This window comes from Mirounga leonina, unplaced genomic scaffold (genome assembly GCF_011800145.1).
Source record: "Mirounga leonina isolate KUSES-001 unplaced genomic scaffold, KU_Mleo_1.0 Mir_173, whole genome shotgun sequence".
Classification (NCBI taxonomy): Eukaryota; Metazoa; Chordata; class Mammalia; order Carnivora; family Phocidae; genus Mirounga; species Mirounga leonina.
Window position 1 is genome coordinate 16913072 of NW_023270447.1, and position 17992 is coordinate 16931063.

General features: G+C 35.4%; 1 protein-coding gene and 1 pseudogene across 5 annotated transcripts in view; one reads left to right on the forward strand and one right to left on the reverse strand.

Moving 5' to 3' along the window:
• The window catches only part of CCDC18 (coiled-coil domain containing 18), a 96997-nt gene that overhangs the window by 54013 nt on the left and 24992 nt on the right, over positions 1–17992 (reverse strand). For all 5 annotated transcript variants that reach the window (XM_035018013.1, XM_035018015.1, XM_035018014.1 and 2 more), the window contains 7 exons: positions 17664–17785; positions 16365–16656; positions 11495–11619; positions 10570–10730; positions 3719–3942; positions 2477–2587; positions 1875–2006 (listed from right to left, as the gene is read on the reverse strand). In XM_035018013.1, coding sequence (XP_034873904.1) covers positions 1875–2006; positions 2477–2587; positions 3719–3942; positions 10570–10730; positions 11495–11619; positions 16365–16656; positions 17664–17785 — 1167 coding nt within the window. The remainder of the gene's footprint in view (positions 1–1874; positions 2007–2476; positions 2588–3718; positions 3943–10569; positions 10731–11494; positions 11620–16364; positions 16657–17663; positions 17786–17992) is intronic.
• Positions 13932–15335, forward strand: LOC118019132 (annotated as a pseudogene).

Here is a 17992-nt window from a genome sequence, read left to right on the forward strand (position 1 = left end):
ATGAATAATTGTATGCCCACAAATTGAATAATCTAAATGAAATGGACAAATTCCTAGAAATACAAAGCCTACAAAGACTATATAATGAAGAAATAGATCATATGAATGACCTAAAACTAGTAAGAAGTTAAATCAGTAATCAAAAAGCTCCCAACAACTCTGAAAAACAAACTGAGGGTTCTAGAGGGGAGGGGGTTGGGAGGATGGGTTAGCCTGGTGATGGGTATTAAAGAGGGCACGTTCTACATGGAGCACTGGGTGTTATGCACAAACAATGAATCATGGAACACTACATCTAAAACTAATGATGTAATGTATGGGGATTAACATAATAAAAAAATTAAAAAAAAAAAAAAGCTCCCAACAAAGAAAAGCCCTGAACCTGATAGCTTCACTAGTGAATTCTATCAAACATTTAAAGAATACCAATGTTTAGGGGTGCCTGGGTCAGCTGAGCGTCTGAATCATGATTTCTGCTTAGGTCATGATCTCACAGGTCATGGGATCAAGCAACACATCAGGTTCTGTGCTCAGCACAGAGTCTGCTTGAGATTCACTCCCTCTGCCCCTCCCCCCCCACTCTCTCCCTCTCTCAAATAAAATCTAAAAAAAAAAAAAAAAAAAGAATACCAATCTTTCTCAAACTTTTCCAAAAAAGTTAAGAGAGAACACTTTTTTTTTTTTTAAAGATTTTATTTATTTGACCGAGAGAGACACAGTGAGAGAGGGAACACAGTAGAGGGAGTGGGAGAGGGAGAAGCAGGCTTCCTGCTGAGCAGGGAGCCCGATGCGGGGCTGGATTCCAGGACCCTAGGATCATGACCTGAGCCAAGCGCAGATGCTTAATGAATGAGCCACCCAGGCGCCCCAAGAGAACACTTCTTAACTAATTCTGAGACCAGTTTTAACCTGATACTAAAACCAGACAAAAACACTAATGGAAAACTACAGATCAATATCCCTTACGAACATTAAAGCCAAAATCAATATAATACTAATAATCCAAATTCAGCAGCGTGGTAAAAGGATTATATACTATGACCAAGTGGGATTTATTCCTGGAATGCAAGGGTGGTTCAACATGTAAAACTCAATCAATGTAATACGCCATATCAACAGAATGAAGAAAAAAAAAAGTATGATCATCTCAATTGATGCAGAAAAGTTGACAAAACTCAACACCCTTTCATGATAAAAACACTCAACAAACTAGGAATAAAATAAAACTACCTTAACATAATAAAAGCCATATATGGAAAACCTACAGCTAACATCATACTGAAAATGGTGAAAGACTGAAAACTTTTCCTCTAAGATCAGGAACAAAACAAGGATGCCCCCTTTCATTTCTATTCAACACAGTACTAGAAGTTCTGGCCAGAGCAATCAGTGTCCATTGATAGATAAATGGATAAGCAAAATGTGGTATATACAGACAACAGAATATTCATTCTTATAAAAGAAGTAAATTCCGCAATATGCCACAACATGGATGAACCTCAAGGACATTATGCTAAGTGAATTAAGCCAGTCACAAAAAGACAAATACTGTATGATTCCACTTACATGAGATACTTAGGGTAGTCAAAATCACTGGGACAGAAGAAAGTAGAATGATGGTAGCTAGGGGATGGGGGGAGGGCATAATGGGAGGTATTGTTTAATGGGTATAGAGTTTCAGTTCTGATATTATCCCACACGTCCCTTAGGCTCTGTTCTTTTTCTAAATCTTTTTTTCTCTCTGTTGTGCAGTTTGAATAATGTTATTGCTCTATATTTCAAGCTCTTATTTTTATACACACACACACACACACACACACACACACCCGGTAGAGTATTATTCAGCCACAAAAAAGAAAAACATAATATCTTACTCTTTCAATCTGCTTTTCCATTTCTTTATGCTGTTCAAGATGAATTTTCTTAGCCTTTTCAAAAGCTAAACAAATTTTCTCATGTTCTGTATTGATATTGGTTTCTAGACTTCTTATCTTTTCATTCTTTTCCTAGAAATACAAAAAGACTTTAAAAGAACATAATTGAGAACTAGTTTTACATAAAAGTACATAAGTAAAGCATTAAATTTGTCATACTCTATTCTTTGAAGAATCACAGTAGGTAATATGTAAAACTTCAAAAATTAAACATTTACTGAAGAGACAAAATGGTTATTTTAAAAAACCACATCAAAATGAAAGATTTAACTATTTTAAAATACTGAAAAGCCTATCAAAGAAGTATACTATTTCCTTCAATTCTACTAGAATAAAAATCAGAAATTGCAGATAACAACTTGCCATATAAGCCTATAAACTTAAAAATACAGAAGCAAAAAAATGAATCATCAGGAAAGTTTAGTATAATTTATACTTTCCTATTCGGTATACTGTACAACAATGATACTAAAACAAACACGCTGTCACAAATCAAGTGCCTTAAAGTCACAGTGAATTTGTAGCCAAACAGTAATTTTTACCATAAGCTCCTGCTCTAGTTCTGCATTTTTTGCAGCAATAGAGGAATAAGCAACTATTTTTTCTTCTAGCTGTTTCTCGAGAGTTAAAAGTTGAGAACACTTCTTTGTCATCTGAAAACATATTGAAAGAAATTAAAAATTATTTTTTAAAAAATTACTTTTAAAGATAAGTGACAATTTAGAAGAAAAATAGTGAAGGGAAGGCCAGGTATATGACAGATTGTTCCATCTATGTAATACATAAGTAGTTTAACTCTGACCCCTATGTCCAAATATGATTGCATCCTAACCCATTTCTTAAAAGTAGCTGTTTAAGACTGAAATTAGTATAATAAAATGTTAACAGTAGCTATTTCTGGTGGTGGAATTATCAATGGTTTATTTTCTTCTTTGTCCTTTGTGTATTTTCAACAAGACTGTAATAATTTTGTAATTTGAAAAGTTATTAATCTCAGTACTAGATAATTTTCTAAGTAAGCTGATGGCTATAATTTAGATTTAGACTGACTAAATCTCCTTTTCCATTACTTACATAATGTAAGTTTTTCCTTGGTGTAGGCTACAGATTTTAAAATGAGAAATCAGACCTTTTAAAAGTACTCCTACAGACAGCATCAGCCTCAGTTTTAAAGTGAGTATAACATATACACATGTGGTCCTGGTCTATAATTACCTAAAAAGGCATCCTTATTCTATCCTCAATAGAAATGAAGATCAAATACTCACAAAACACACATTATGCACTTTTCAAAATGTAATCCAAGCATATCTGCATCATAATCACATGCAGTTGTTCACAAATGCAGATTTCTGAGCATGACTCCATACCTACTGGATCAGAATCATTAGAACAGTACCCAGAAATCTACATGTTTAACAGGCTTCCCAGCCGGTTCTGCTGTTAGCTAACATTCAAAATCCTCTATTATCACTCCTTTTCTTCCAATTACATAATCCAAATTCTTGACTTGTAAATGTGTATTAGCCATATTAACTTATACTTGGAAGAAATAACAGACTGCAATACATTAGAAGGTCCACCATATTTGAGACCTGTTAGCCACTAGAGAGTAATTTCTCACTTTCAACATAGGTTAAAACCCAAAGGTTTCCAAATATAATTTTAAAAGAATTTATAACTGATGTATAAATCTGGACTTACACATACAACTTTTACACAACTATAGTGCCTTTTTTCTTGTCTCCAAAGTTAGTACATATAAACAGCTAATTCAAGCTTACTTCACTTTCTAGTTTGCTAGAGTTTGAAGCTTTCTCCAGCAGCTCCTCTTGTATCAGCTGAAACTGACTAGTTCTGTGGGCCATGTTAACCTTCAAATCAGAATTCTCAGCTTCTATTTGCACCAACTTAGCACGTAGTTCTTCTATTCCAGAAGCAAGTCTCTGCCTTTCTCTTTCATATTGCTTATTCACAGTATGTTGATTTTGGTCTTTTATTCTTTCTGCTAACAAACATAAAAGGAAAATTGTTCTGTATAAAACTTAAAGAATAAAAACCTATTCAATGTTGAAAGTTTTAATCATAAACAAAGTTTAATTTCTCATCTGAAGAATACTAAAGGGAATGGAGAAAGACATACGTTAAGGAAAATATAATGAAGGAACATGGTAAGGTACTTTCTATAATTAAGTACATAACAAAGTAGGAATAAAATCTTCTGAATCATTCACTTTTCTAGACTATTCCTTCACACCAGAAAGAGCCCTTCTCTCACTATAAAATTTTTTGGAAAGAAAACATTGTAAAAAAAAATCACTGTTTAAAAAAAAAGTTGTTCTGTTTCCTTAAACTGAAGTTGACCATAAAATTTCTCTGGATAACTTGGCATCATTAATATTTTGATGTAGGGGCACCTGGGTGGCTCTGCCTTCGGCTCAGTTCATGATCTCAGGGTCCTGGGATTGAGCCCTGCATCAGGCTCCCTGCTCAGCAGCGGAGTCTGCTTCTCCCTCTCCCTTCTTCCCCTCCCCCCACTTGTGTTTTCTCTCTCTCATGTTCTCTCTCTCTCAAATAATCTTTTTAAAAAAAGAATATTTTCATATATTGTATACAGATGCAAGTTCAAAAGCTGAAGACGAATCCTTCCTAGTCTAAACTAGCTCATGAGAATTCAGTGATGCTTTTTGAACTACTAAGGATTATCAAAGATAGTTGTTCAAACATATCCTTTCTCCACTACAAACATATAAACTTACTCCCACCTAAAAGTGACTGAGCTTTCAGGAGTGCCTTAAAGAGGCATAATGTATATGATTGCATAAGAACACACACAGGTATGGAAATATGTAGAGATGTACTATGCCTTCAAGGGTTACTTAAGTAGCCATTTCCTATCAGTTCTCCATATCCCTAATATTTCACTTTCTAGGCTATCTATCTATCATTAGCTCTATACTCTTTGATGTAAGAGAATTTATAACATATTTATCAACACCTCTAATAACTACCGTTCATTCTACTAATAATCTCATCACTCATCCCTATTCTCTCTAATCACTTAGCTATCTAATTCTGCTGTCATTTTCCTGCCACCAGCCAATCATACTTGAAGACAGACAATGATAAGTTAAAGATACATATGTTAACCACTAGGGCAACCATTAAGAAAATAAAGAGGTATAGTTAGCTAATCAATAGTGGAGACAAAATGGAATACTAAAATATAATTGATCCAAAAGAAAGCAGGAAAGATGAATAAAGGGCATTAGAATAAATAGCAAACAAATACCAAGATGACAGTTTCTTTCTCCCTCTCCCTTTGCCCCCCCCCCAAACTCTCTCTTTCAAATAAATAAATCTTTAAAAAAATAATAAATAAAAATGTACTTGACTGATGTAAAATTTACTTACAATAAGATGCACCCATTTAAAATATAAAGTTTGATACGTTTTATCAAATGTTTTTTTATATGTTTATACCTTTGTAACTATCACCACAATCAAGACATCTAACATTTTCATCAGTAGACAAATGGCCAACAGACACATGAGAAAATGTTCGACATCACTAATTATCAGGGAAATGCAAATCAAAACCTCAATAAGATATCACCTCACACCTGCCAGAACAGCTAAAATCAAAAACACAACACTGTTGGTGGGAATGCAAACTGGTGCAGCCACTTGGAAAACAATATGGAAGTTCCTTAAAAAATTAAAAACAGAATTATTATATGATCTAGTAATTCCACTACTGGGTATACATGCAAAGAAAATGAAAACACTAATTTGAAAAGATATATGCACCCCTATATTTATTGCATTATTACTTATAATAGCCAAGATATGGAAGCAACCCAAGTGTCCATCGATAAATGAATGGATAAAGGAGATGGGGTGTGGGTGTGTGTGTATAAAATGGGATATTACTCAGCCATAAAAAAGAATGAGATCTTGCCATTTGCAGCATGAATGGACCTAGAAGATATAATGCTAAGTGAAATAATAATTCAGACAGAGAAAGACAAATACTGTGTGATTTCACTCACATGTGGAATTTAAGAAACAAATGAACAAAGAAAAAAAGAAAAAAAAATTCATATATGGAGAACAAATTGGTGGTTCCCAGAGGGAGGGGGAAAGTTAAATAGTTAAAAGGGATTAAGAATACACTTATCATGATGAATGCTGAGTAATGTATAGAAATGTTGAATTACTATATCATACACCTGAAGCTAACATAACACGCTATTTTAATTATACTTCAATTTAAAAAAACCCAAAAACCAGAAAAACATTTCCCTCAGGATCAATTATACTCCTTCTCAATTTTCTTTGGGTTTAATTATATCTTTAATTTTTCTTACAGTGAAAGCTTAGATTATTGATTTTAAACATTTCTTCTTTTCTAATCTAAGTATTTAAAGGTATAAACTTATCATTAGGCAATGCTGTAGCTCCCACTAATTTTTATATGTTGTATTTTCATCTTATTTACTTTAAAATATCCTACAATATCTCCTGAGTTTATTTCCAAATATTTAGAATTTTCCGGGTATCTTTCTGTTATTAGTAGTGGACATTAGGTTGTTTTTCTTAAACAACCTAATTCATGAATGAACCTGATTTCAGTTGTTTAAAATGTTTTGAGACTTAGTTTATAGGCCAGCATATGGAGTATTTTGATGAATATTTTAAATACATTTAAGAAAATTGTATATTCTGGTGATTATTGTGTAGAGTGAATGTCAATCATATTAAACTTCTTTATAGTACTTAAGTCTTCTTTCCCCTTAATGATTTTCTGTGTACTTGTTCTATCAGTTACTGAGAAAGAAGTTTTGAAATCTTCAAATATGTATGTGGGTTTGTTAATTTATCCTTCTAGTTCTGTCAGTCTCAACTCTGCTTTGTCTGAAATTAATATAGTTATTCCATCTATTTTTATTGATATATAATTGACAAATAACATTGTATTAGTTTCAGGTGTATGACATAATGAATTGATATATGTATATATTTTGAAATGATTACCACAGTAAGTCTATTTAACATCCGTCATCACATATAGTTACAAATTTGGGGGAGGGATGAGAGCTTTTTTTTTTATTTTATTTATTTGAGGGGCACCTGGGTGGCTCAGTCATTAAGTGTCTGCCTTCGGCTAAGGTCATGATCCCAGGGTCCTGGGATCAAGCCCTGCATGGGGCTCCCTGCTCAGCGGGAAGCCTGCTCCTCCCTCTCCCACTCCCCCTGCTGTGTTCCCTCTCTCGCCTTGTCTGTCTCTGTCAAATAGATAATTAAAATCTTTAAAGAAAAAGAAGATTTGAGAGAGATTGAGAGAACGAGCGGGGGAAGGGGCAGATGACATATATATATATATCATATATATATATATATATATATATGTGCAGACATATATAAGACATCTTTTCAAGATAGTGATTTCAGGGGGGTGGGGGGATGGGGAAGCCGAGTGATGGGTATTAAGGAGGGCACGTGTTGTGATGAGCACTGGGTGTTATACGCAAACAATAAATCATGGAACACTACATCAAAAACTAATGATGTATTATATGGTGGCTAACTGAACATAATAAAAAGACAGTGATTTCAGATGTCGGGTAAATACTCAGAAGTGGAATTACTGCAACATATGGTAGTTCTACTTTTAATATTTTGAGGAACTTCCATACTGTTTTCCAAAGCGGCTGTATCAATTTACATGCTCACCAGCAGGGCACAGGGTTCTCTTTTCTCCACATCCTCACCAATGCTTATTTCTTGTTTTTTTGATGATAGCCACTCTGACAGATGTGGGGTGATAGTTCATTGTGGTTTTTGGGGGTTTTTTTTGTTTTGTTTTTAAGATTTTATTTGTTTATTCATGAGAGACAGAGAGGGAGAGAGAGGCAGAGGCAGAGGGAGAAGCAGGCTCCCCGCAGAGCAGGGAGCCCGATGCGGGACTCGATCCCAGGACCCTGGGACCATGACCTGAGCTGAAGGCAGACGCCCAACCGACTGAGCCACCCAGGCATCCCTCATTGTGGTTTTGATTTGCATTTCCCTGATGATTAGTGCTGTTGAGCATCTTTTCATGTGTTTGTTTACCATCTGGATGTCTTCTTTAGAAAAATGTCTATTTAGATCCTCTGCCCATTTTTAAAAAATATTTATTTGAGAGAGAGAGCTGGGGGAAGAGCTGAGGGGGAGGGACAAGTGGACTTCACACTGAGTGCCAAGCCCAACCTGGGGCTCGATCCCACGACCCTGAGATCATGACCTGAGCTGAAATCAAGAGTTAGATGCTCAACCGACTGAGCCAGGTGCCCCGCCTCTGCCCATTTTTTAACTGAATTATTTTTTTGTATTGAGTTGTATGAGTTTTTATGTATTTTGGATATTAACCCCTTATCAGATATGATTTACAAATGCTTTCTCCCACTTTATAGGTTGTCTTTTCTTTTGCTGGACAGAAGCTTTTTAGTTTGATATAGTCCCACTTGTTTACTTTCTTGCTTTTGATTTTGGTGTCAAATCCAAAAGAAAATCATCACCAAGACTGATATCTAGGAGCTTTTTTCTTATATTTTCTTCTAGAAGTTTTACGGTTTCAGGTTTTATATTAAAGTATGTAATCCATTTTGAGTTGATTTTTGTCTGTAAGATAGTAGTCTACTTTCACTCTTTTGCATACAGCTATTCAGTTTTCCTGACACTGTTTATTGAAAAGACTATCCTTATCCTATTGTTTGTTCTTGTCTCCTTTGTTCTAAATTGATTGACCCCATATGCACAGGTTTATTTTTGTGCTCTCTACGCTGTTCCATTGATCTATATGTCTGTTTTTAATGCCAACACCATACTGTTTTGATTATTATAGCTTTGTAATATAGTTTGAAATTATGAACTGTGATGCCTCCAGTTTTGTTTTACTTTCTCAAGATTACTTTGGCTATTTGTGGTCCCATACAAATTTTAGGATTGTTCTACTGTTCTATAAAAAATCCACTGGAGGGCACCTGAGTGGCTCAGTCAGTTAAGCATCTACCTTTAGCCCAGGTTATGATCCCAGGGTCCTGGGATCAAGTCCTGCACTGGGCTCCCTGCTCAGTGGGGAGTCTGCTTCTCCCTCTCCCTCTGCTCCTTCCCCCTGTTTGTGCACTCTCTCTCTCTCTCATGTTCTCTCTCAAATAAATAAAATCTCAAAAAAAAAAAAAGAAATATATTTTTGTTTTAAAAAGAAAGCCATTGGAAAGGAGCTAGAAAAAGAACAACAAATGAAGCCTAAAGCCAGAAGAAGGGAAATAATAAAGATTAGAACAGAAATAAATGATATAGAAACAAACAAAAAAAGAAACCCAGAACGATCAATGAAACCAGGAGCTGGTTCTTTGAAAGAATAAAACTGATAAACCCTGAGTCAGACTTATTAAAATGAAAAGAGAAGGGCATTTGGGTGGCTCAGTCAGTTAAGCGTCTGTCTTCAGCTCAGGTCATGATCTTGGGGTCCTGGGATTGAGCCCCACGTCAGGCTCCCTGCTCAGTGGGGACTCTGCTTCTTCCTTTCCCTCTGCCCCTACCCCTGCTCATGCTCTCACACACTCTCTCTCAAATGAATAAATAAAAAATCATAAAAAAAAAAGAGAGAAAGGACTCAAATTGATAAAATCATGAATGAGGAGAGATCACAAGCAACACCAATGAAATACAAATAATTATAAAATATTATGAAAAATTATATGCCACCCAGTCAATCTGGAAGAAATGGATGCATTCCTAGAAACATATAAACTACCAAAACTGAAACAGGAAGAACAGAAAACTTGAACAGACCGATAACCAACAAAGAAATTGAATCGGTAATCAAAAATCTCCCAACCAAGCGCCTGGGTGGCTCAGTCGTTAAGCGTCTGCCTTCAGCTCAGGTCATGATCCCAGGGTCCTGGGATTGAGCCCCACATCAGGCTCCCTGCTCTGTGGGAAGCCTGCTTCTCCCTCTCCCACTCCCCCTGCTTATGTTCCCTCTCTCACTGGGTCTCTATCAAATAAAGAAAATCTTTAAAAAAAAAAAAAAAAAATCTCCCAACCAACAGAAATCCAGGGCCGGATGGCTTCCCAAACATTTAAAGAACAGTTAATACCCATTCTTCTCAAACTGTTCCAAAAAATAGAAATGGAAAGAAAACTTCCAAATAACCCATTGTAGGGCTCGATCTCATGACCCTGAGATTGGACTTGAGCCAAAACCAAGAGTTGGACATTTTAACTGACTGTGCCACCCAGGTGCCCTAAAATGCAAAGTTCAACAATTTTGAAATTTTTGCTGTCTTACCAACCCAAACTAGTACTAACAGATTAAACTTTTGATAATCCATTTCTCTAAAAAACTATCATAAAAGACTTAGAATTAAGGGGCGCCTCGGTGGCTCAGTTGGTTAAGCATCTACCTCAGGTCATGATCCCAGGGTCCTGGGATCGAGCCCCACACTGGGCTCCCTACTCAGCGGGGAGCCTGCTTCTTCTGCCCCTTCCCCACTCATACTTGTGCTCCCTCTCTCTCTCTCTCTGAAATAAATAAAATCTTAAAAAAAAAGACTTAGAATTAAAAATTTCAATTTTATACACTCACCTAATTGATTACCTCCTAGTTTTACTGGTTCTGTCTCTAAACTATTTAATTTGCCACTTTCTTGTTTGTCATTACAAGCAAAAAGACTCTTAGATAACTGATTTGCAGCCAGGTTTGCCTGAAGCTTTTGAATTTCTGCCTCCTTTATTGCAAGCTTAATCCTGGAACAAAATAAAATACACCAAAAATTATTAGAAAGATCCTATATATATATATCTCATACCATTTTTACCTTTCAAGTTAGCAAAAAATTTAATGTAGATTGATTCAGCTACTTTAAAAACTTGATAGTACCTAGTAAAACTAAAAATGTACACACACCATGACCCAGAAATTTCACTTTTAGGGATATACACTGGAGAAACTGGCATATTGTAAAAGGAAACATGTAAAGGTATGTACTTTGCAGCACTGTTTGTAATAGAAGAAAACTAGAAACAAGGTAGCTATCAATAAATAGTGATACAGTTATAGGATAGACTCCTATATAGCTATCAAAACTAACCATACTAATCCACCCATTGATTAGTCACTCTAACTACCTACCTCAACATGTATGAATTTAAAAAATGCTGAGTGAAAAAGCAAAATTACAAACAATATAAACACATAGTATATTTTCCATGTGTGGATGTAAACATATACAAAATGGATTGAAGAATATACATCCAATTCAGGATGGTGGATACTTAGGAGAATGAAACTAGTGGAAAGAACATCCCATAATGTTTTTAGTTTTTACTTAAAAACATTTGAAAAAAATATCACAGAATGTTAAGAATAATCAATTCTTAGTTATGGAAACACAGATATTTGTTATAATACTTGCAGAACTTTTCTGTACATTTTTCATCTTCTCAAAGATTTTAATTACCAATTAAAAAAAAATTGTATTTGCTACAACTTCAGCATCTGAAAACCATACCTCAATTCTGAAATCACCATTTTATTTGCCTCACAGCAGCCAATGTAATTGTCTTCCTTATTTGACAAACTACTCATCTGGTGTTTAGAAAGAGATGACTTAAAACCAAACATTTCTCTTTTTAACTGCAAATTTAAAAACAAACATATATAAACTTACAACATCTATGATGCAATTGTTTCATTATTCAGAACTCCAATTTTTAAAAATTGTGTGAATAAATAGAAATAACCTAGTGTCCATCAATAGGATAAATGTATAAATACATTATGAAACATTAAGGTAACAGGAACACCACAAGAGTTAAAATAAACCTGAATTATATAAATCATTTGGAGACATCGTATAACACTACATTAAGTGAAAAACAACAGAGGCACATGTAGTATTCCAAAATATATTAGTTATGTATGTTTTTCTAGAGCATGCATATGTGGCAACATTTAAAATATAGACAAGAAGGATACACATGCGTTTCGGAATAGTGCCTACCTCTGTGGAGAGATGGAAAGAATTGGGATCTAACACAGTATATAAAGAGGCTTATTTATCTGTAAAACTTTATTCTAAAAAAATATGAAGTGGATATCACAATGTTACTCAGATATAGCAAATGGTGTGCTGCATTGGTCTGTTTTTCTGTATGTTTGAACAATAGAGAATTTTTTAAATTAGTTATGAAAAGGGGCAAGATAAGCACTTAATGACTACTATCTTCAAACTATAACCAAACCAAGCTTTCTAGAAATGAAAAAAATTCCCATTTCCAAACCACATTATTCTTAGCATTGCACGAAACACAGGCTCAAACATATTACCACACCAACTTCAGAATCACATACAAAGTAATTCTTGATATTGAGTCAAATGAGAATATCAGTTTAAAATGAATGCTATCGGGGCACCTGGGTGGCTTAGTCGGTTAAGCATCTGCCTTTGGCTCAGGTCATGATCCCAGGATTCTGGGGTGGAGCCCTGCATGGGCTCCCTGCTCAGCAGGGAGCCTGCTTGTTCCTCTCCCTCTGTTCCTCCCCCCACTTATTCTCTTTCAAATAAATAAAATCTTTTAAAAAAATTTTTAAAAATGAATGCTATCTGCATCTAATTACTATCAAATTTCAAAAGTAAACAGAACATTTAAAACCTAAGCAAATAATCAGGATCCTAGGAAAGTAGATATAGCAGAGGGCTGGGAATCAAGAATCATACATTCTAGTTTTAATTCTGCTGCTAGCTAGTTATAAAAGTTACTTATTTCCTTGGCACTACATTTCTTTGTCAATAAAATGATGGTGTTGAATCAGATGATTTCTAAGTTCCCTTTCAGCTTAATTCCATGACAGTTTAAAATTGGTTAAGAGTCTACCACCCATTCAAATATATTTGAAACCAGCCATGACGCATTTATATACACTCTTCTCCTGATCTCACCTTTATTTTACACCTATCAATTATGGACTTCTGATACAGTTATACTTACTTTCTTCCTAATCTCACTTATATATGGTCATATGTATAACTGAAAGAGAAATGGTGGCCAGCTGCTATCATAAAAACATTTTACTGTTCTGTGCATTCTAATAAGTACATGAAAATTTGCACATTATTATTCATTAGAAAAATGCAAATTAAAACCACAATGTGATACCACTTTATACCCACTAAGATGGCTAAAACCTGAAAGACAGATAATAAAAAATGTTAGCTAGGATACAGAAAAACAAGAACCCTCGTACATTCCTCATGAGAACAAAAAATGGTATAGCCACTTTGGAAAACAGTTTAACATAACTTCACTATATGACCTAGAAATTCTACTCCTAGGTATCTATCTACTCAAGAGAAATGAAAGTATGTCCACACAAAGAGTTGTATGCAAATTTTCACAGCAGCATTGTTCTTAATAGTCCAGAAGTGGAAGCACTCCAAATGTCCATCTAATGGTGAATAGATAAATAAAATGTGGTATATCCATACAATGGACTAATATTCAACAATAAAAAGAAATGAAGTACTGATATATGTCACAATGAATGATCCCCCCAAATTTTTAGAATGCAAGAGACCATACATTGTATAATTTTATTTATATGAAATGCTCATAAAAGACAAATCTCTAGAGACAGAAATCAGATTAGTGGTTTCCTAGGGGTGGGTGTGGGTACAGGGACTAATTATAAATAGGCACAAGGGATCTTTTGGGGATGATAAAAATGTTTGAAAACTAGATTGTGGTATTGTTCCAAAACTTGTAAGTTTACTAAAAATAACTGAATAGTACAATTAAAATGAGTGAATTCTATGGTATGTCAATGTTACTTGAAGAAAGCTATTTGTAGAAACAAGAGAGGCCGTGCGCGCAGAGCGAGCACCTGTAGCCTCCCCATCCCTCCGGCAACACTCGACCCCGGGATCCCCCCCGGCTTGCCTGCCCGCCATGGCCAACAAGGAAGCAGCCTTTGATGACGCAGTAGAACGTGTGAGCAACGAAGAGTACAAAATATGGAAAAGAACACCCCTTTTCTTTATGATTTGGTGACCCATGCTCTGGAGTGGCCTAGCCTAACTGCACAGTGGCTTCCAGATGTAACCAGACCAGAAGGGAAAGACTTCAGCATTCTTCGACTTGTCCTGGGAACACACACGTCAGATGAACAAAACCATCTTGTGATAGCCAGTGTGCAGCTCCCTAACGATGATGCTCAGTTTGATGCTTCACAATACAACAGTGAGAAAGGAAAATTTGGAGGTTTTGGCTCAGATAGTGGAAAAATTGAAATAGAAATCAAGATCAACCATGGAAGAAGTAAACCGGGCACGTTATATGCCCCAGAACCCTTGCATTATTGCAACAAAGACTCCATCCAGTGATGTTCTTATTTTTGACTATACAAAACATCCTTCCAAACCAGACCCTTCTGGAGAGTGCAACCCAGACTTGCATCTGTGTGGACATCAGAAGGAAGGTTATGTACTTTCTTGGAACCCAAATCTCAGTGGGCACTTACTTAGTGCTTCAGACGACCATACCATCTGCCTCTGGGACATCAGTGCTGTTCCAAAGGAAGGAAAAGTGGTGGATGCGAAGACCATCTTTACAGGACATACAGCGGTAGTAGAAGATGTTTCCTGGCATCTGCTCCATGAGTCTCTGTTTGGGTCAGTTGCTGATGATCAGAAACTTATGATCTGGGACACTCGTTCAAACAATACTTCCAAACCAAGCCACTCAGTTGATGCTCACACTGCTGAAGTGAACTGCCTATCTTTCAATCCTTATAGTGAGTTCATTCTGGCCACAGGGTAGCCGACGAGATTGTTGCCTTGTGGAATCTGAGAAATCTGAAACTTAAGTTGCATTCCTTTGAATCACATAAGGATGAAATATTCCAGGTTCAGTGGTCGCCTCACAATGAGACTATTTTGGCTTCCAGTGGTACTGATTGCAGACTGAATGTCTGGGATTTAAGTAAAATTGGAGAGGAACAATCCCCAGAAGATGCAGAAGATGGGCCACCAGAATTGTTGTTTATTCATGGTGGTCACACTGCCAAGATATCTGATTTCTCCTGGAATCCCAATAAATCTTGGGTGATTTGTTCTCTATCAGAAGACAATATCATGCAAGTGTGGCAAATGCCAGAGAACATTTATAATGATGAAGATCCTGAAGGAAGCGTGGATCCAGAAGGACAAGGGTCCTAGATATGCCTGCACTTCTTGTGATTTTAGACTCCCCCTTTTATTCCTCTCAACCCTGAGATTGATTTAACACTGGTTTTGAGACACAGACTTTGTTTGGCTATCCCTCTATGATAGGTACCATCAACAATGTTATTAGCCTAAACAGAGGGTGTTTTCTAAATATTAACTGGGGGACTTGATTCAGTAAAGCCACAGACTTATATTTAAATTTTCTTTAGGAGTTTTCTAGTAACAAAGGTCTAAAGTAGCCACAGAAAGGGGAATATTATGTGTGGTTATTTTTCTTCTTAGGCTATAACCCCAAGTTTTTCAGACTCCTTTAAGTAAAGGCTAAAGGAAGGAAGGAGTAGAGACAAGTGAGGTAGATGTCTGAGCCATGAGGTATAAATACCACAAGATGTCGTTTTTATTCAGGAAATGGGGGAGATTCAAGTCATATAAATTCCTGTTGTAAAATTTTCACACCTGACTTTCCAGGATGCACATTTTCCTATGTAGACCAGTCTCCTCTCAGTTTCTTCAGTTAAGTCAAAACTATGTGTTCCTCTTTCCCCCATATTTTTTTGCTTGTTAGTGTATTTCTTGAGCTGTTTTCATATTTCTTTCCTTTCTGTGAAATGGTTTTTTAAAACTTGGGACTACCAAGTTGTAAAGATGTATGTTTTTACCTGACAGTTATACCACAGGTAGACTGTCCAGTTGAGTTGAGAAGAGTGAATTGATAGCTTGTATTTGTTTTTAAAATTAAATTAATCCTGGATAAGAGTTGCTTTTTTTTTTTAGGAGTTAGTCTTTGACCCCTAGTTTGGTACCATCTCTATTTTGGGTGACCTGTTTCACCAGCAGGCCTGTTACTTTCGATGACTAGCTGTGTAAGTGCTTACAATGGAATAAATTGCTTTTCTACATTAAAAAAAAAAAAAGCTATTTGTAAAAAATCTTGTGTTGTTCTTACATATGGCACCTCAGAGACTAAGAAAGGGTGGAAGAGTAGACAGGTTAAGTGCAGAAAAACAAAAGGGATTAGACAGAAAAGAAATTCAAGATTGAAAGTACAGATATGTAAAAATAAATACCCACATACATACATACTAATAAAGCAAACACAAGATGATGACCTTTTAAAAAGCACTTCAGTAAAATTTTCTTTTTCACCCATACTTACTGGCAACTGGGACATAACTTTTTCCAAACTTCTCAGTTCTACCCTTGAACTTTCTATTTCTTGTTGACACAAATCCAGTCGCTCATTCTGTGCTACAACACGGACCTTTAATTCTCGGTTTTCATTCATTAGAGAAAATTTTTCTCTAAGTACTTCTTCTTTGTCCTCTAATTCACTCTCTAGCTTCAGAATACTTTGCCTAGACTCAGTTAGTTGTGCCATAACTTCTGAATTTTTCACTGCCATGATCCTTAATTTTTCTTTTCCATTGTTATTTTCTTCTTTTAACTGCCTATAAAGAAAAAAGCATAAAAATGAAAATAAAATATACATTCATTTTCAGTAGTTATATTTAGTTAAACGCACTTTTAAAGTATTTTAAAGCCTTAATTCTAGAACTGTAACACCTGCTCACATTTACTGAATGCCTACTTTCTGCACACCAGAAACTCACAACTTTATGTGGGCAGCACTATTATCATTCTCTGTTTATAGATAAGGAAACCAAGGTATAGAAGGGTTATGAAACTTTGCCAGTGTCTCACAGTAAGTAGGAGGGCAGGATAACTCCATTATCTTCAAAGCCTTCTGCTCCCTTTTGAAAAGTGTAAGACAGGAGATCTAACTCCAAAATCCTAATTCAACATATTGCAACATGAAGAAAGTTTTAGACTATATAAGGAAAAATCATGAACTATTAGCCACAACTCTAAAAAATAGTAATCAACCATTAACTGATTACTAGGCAGTATTATTTTCAAATATATACATATATAGCTATAAAAACATGTCAAACATTAGAACAATCTATAGAACTGTTGGTGAATGGATAAATGGATAAAAAAATGTGGTACATCCATACAGCAGAATAATATTCAACAATAAAAAATGAAATACTGATATACATCACAATGCATTCACAGTGTCCTTTTTCACATTTTTAATGTCTCTGAAATGAGAAGGCTGGATTAGGTGATTCATATGATTTGAAGAACACATATTTTACTAACCAGCTAATGTCACACTACAAGAACATTATGTGTGTGTTCATTTTCTCTAAATATATGCAAAGTAAATATGGTGATCATATTACTCTGTATTTACAAGTATATTAATATCAACATGTTTTATTGGTTAAAAACCCTAATGTTATACCTAGAAAACAATTTCAGTCATGAAACCTATCTTTCTATGTAATTTAAGGCCATAACTAAATACACAAAATATTCTATCTTAAAATGTTGCAGTTCTTTCTCCATTTCCACACAAAAATCCTTTTTCCACAACAAGATACTGTACCTTAATTTCTCTTTCAGAATTTCAAGGTCACTTTTATATAGACCACACTTTTCCTGTAGCCTTTTATTTTCTTTTTCACAGCTAATTAGATTTTTCTCTAATATTTCTTCTTCAACTTGAACCTAAAACAATAATTTGTTTTAAGTGGACATACTACTGTGGTCATAAATTTAGGTGTTTCAAACTAAAAAGTAGTGATTTCAGAAATAAACAGGAGAGTAGAGTAAGTATTCCACATGTGTAAGTTCCTGATCTTGTAGTGAAAGGAGCAAAGTAAACTTCCTGGGCAGTGACATAGGACAGGTAGGGAGACTCTACCACCTGTCCAG